We start from the raw sequence: 2,274 nt of genomic DNA, 5'->3' as shown, positions 1-2,274 counted from the left end.
GAAGATAGAAGATGGATTTGGTGAAGCAACAGGGGAAAGAACACAGAGATGTGCAGCAGACCGGGGGCATTTAGGTGCCAAGAAAAATTCCTTTAAATCCCACTTGGTGCCTCCAACTTAAGCAGTTGTGTGTGTGTGTGTGTGTGTGTGTGTGATGATAAGAATCATTTGAATTATTTGTTACCAGTGAACTTTTATCATGTCTCCCAGAGCTTTTGCATCGTTTATATAAAAAATAGGTGACCTGGGGTCTATGGGACCTGGGTGATGGGAGCGGGCTGGGTGTACATGGAGCGTGGGCTTTGGGTTGGGGGACCCAAGTTCTAATTCCAGACTGACCACCTGCTAGGTGTGCCTTTGGGCAGCTCAATTAACCTTCAGAGTCTCTGTTTCCTTGTCTGAAAAATGGCATTTAAATGAGGAAAAAAAATAATGCAAAATGTCTACCATATGTTTAGTATGTAAAAGGAAGTTACACTTTAAGAATGAATATTTTTTCTTTCCTCCCTTCTTTTGAGTCTCTCTTATCCTGGCCAAGAACAGAGAATTAGGAACAGATGCTAGAATTATAAAAACCACGTGCTAAGTAAAGGTGTGTGGGTGGGGATGTTGATCCCAGAAAATACTAATTAAAAGTTCACGTGCCAGCTGCAGATTATTGGATAAGATCCAAGGAATATTTTAAAATTGTCCACATTATCAGCATCGTAGGAAATTAGGTTCTTTGTTATGTTTGGTGACTCCTAGGAATCTATATAAAGATGAATCTTTTCTTCTTTCCACATGTGCATCCTCTTAGCTCCTCACAAATACTATATTGGATTCCGGTATGTCCATCCTTTGACAGAAGAAGCAATTGAAGAGATGGAGGGAGACGGCGTGGAGAGGGCCATTGCTTTCACGCAGTACCCACAGTACAGCTGCTCCACCACGGGTGAGGGCGTCTCTTTGATAATGGGAGGGGGTATTGCCCTGGCAAAAACCCCAGGGAGTCCGAGCTCTGAAAGAAAGGATGAGTCACTTTCAATTTGAATGGCAAATCCAGCATGTCTCCTTTAAACATAAGAGTTCAGGTCAGTCCATTTGAGATCTCATGGTTCACCTGTCCCTTGAGTTATTGGCCAGTCGGTTGAGAATTACAAATGGTGAGTGGAAGGTGGTGGCTGCGAGCGTTCAGTGCTTCAGTGCAGTTGTGTAATGGATCAGGAATGAACCTGAAGCCACTTTCTAGGTTTGTGTAATAAGCCTTGTTTTTATGGCTACCCTGATTTTCTTATATATAGCAAAGGTGATAACTGTTTCCATTTTGAAAGCAGAGATGCTCATATAACATGGGAAATATAACATGGGTATGGTGTTTTTTTGTTGTGCTTCAGTTATGGGTTGGTTGCTGGTTACACTAAGAAGCTGCTTGGGGTTCCCTTTGCAAACTTCTCTCAGTGTTCTTGATTTTGGAAAATGTTACTTCTTGTTATTTCCTGTATATTTAATTGAAGCTGGAGTGTAGTCTATGTTTGGCAAACTCTGTATCATGAATTGTAGGCAAAGCTTCTGCTGTCACCCACAGTACATCTGTTTGCATTCTATTTCAAGGATTGAGGTCAGCACATTTTTACTCCCAAATTGCTTTTGACTATTAATGCATATTATTTCTGTAACTATGAAGAGAAACAAAAGGCTACTGGAATAAATATTCACAGCTTGTTGTGTGCCTTAAATATTTGTTCAGAATACCTATTAAAGTGCCTGAGTTCTCAGACACCCTCAAGGGTTTGAGTTGTGATTTCTTTTGGAAAGCTACCTCTACTACTTCAAAATACCTGGTAATATATTATTGTAGAATGAGTTGGATTTTATGAAATTTTAAGCTATATTTTTGCCTAGCTTTAAAAAAATATCCCTCAACATATAAATGTCTGCTTTCAAAATTAGATAAGTTAAGAAGCTTGTTATTTATAGGACAAAGGATTGACTCCTGTTTTTATTCACAGCTCTAGTAGTGTGTTCAGAACTTCAATGTGTGCTCAGCTTTTCTCTAGTGTATCTCATATATAAGGATGGGTACATCTTCACTTCCGAGCGGTGGAAGCCTTTGGGAAGCGCATTTATTCTCTGAGGCCATAGAGTGTCATTCATCTATTGTGTCTGTAATGTGGCAGAGCCAGTGTGTTCTGTGTGCCAATCACAAGCACATTTATCAGTTGTATTTCTCCTTCTTTTTTTTTTTTTTTCCTTTTTGTCTTTTTTTCGTGACCGGCAACAGATCGCAACCCT

General features: G+C 39.9%; 1 protein-coding gene across 1 annotated transcript in view; it reads left to right on the top strand.

Annotated features, from left to right (window-relative positions):
- Nucleotides 1-2,274, top strand: part of FECH (ferrochelatase) — a 40,587-nt gene that overhangs the window by 22,343 nt on the left and 15,970 nt on the right. Inside the window, exon 5 of the mRNA XM_008586094.1 lies at nucleotides 800-934. Coding sequence (XP_008584316.1) covers nucleotides 800-934 — 135 coding nt within the window. The remainder of the gene's footprint in view (nucleotides 1-799; nucleotides 935-2,274) is intronic.

The sequence above is a fragment of the Galeopterus variegatus genome, unplaced genomic scaffold, assembly GCF_000696425.1.
Source record: "Galeopterus variegatus unplaced genomic scaffold, G_variegatus-3.0.2 Scaffold3826, whole genome shotgun sequence".
Taxonomy (NCBI): Eukaryota; Metazoa; Chordata; class Mammalia; order Dermoptera; family Cynocephalidae; genus Galeopterus; species Galeopterus variegatus.
This window is presented reverse-complemented; position numbering and strand designations above follow the sequence as displayed.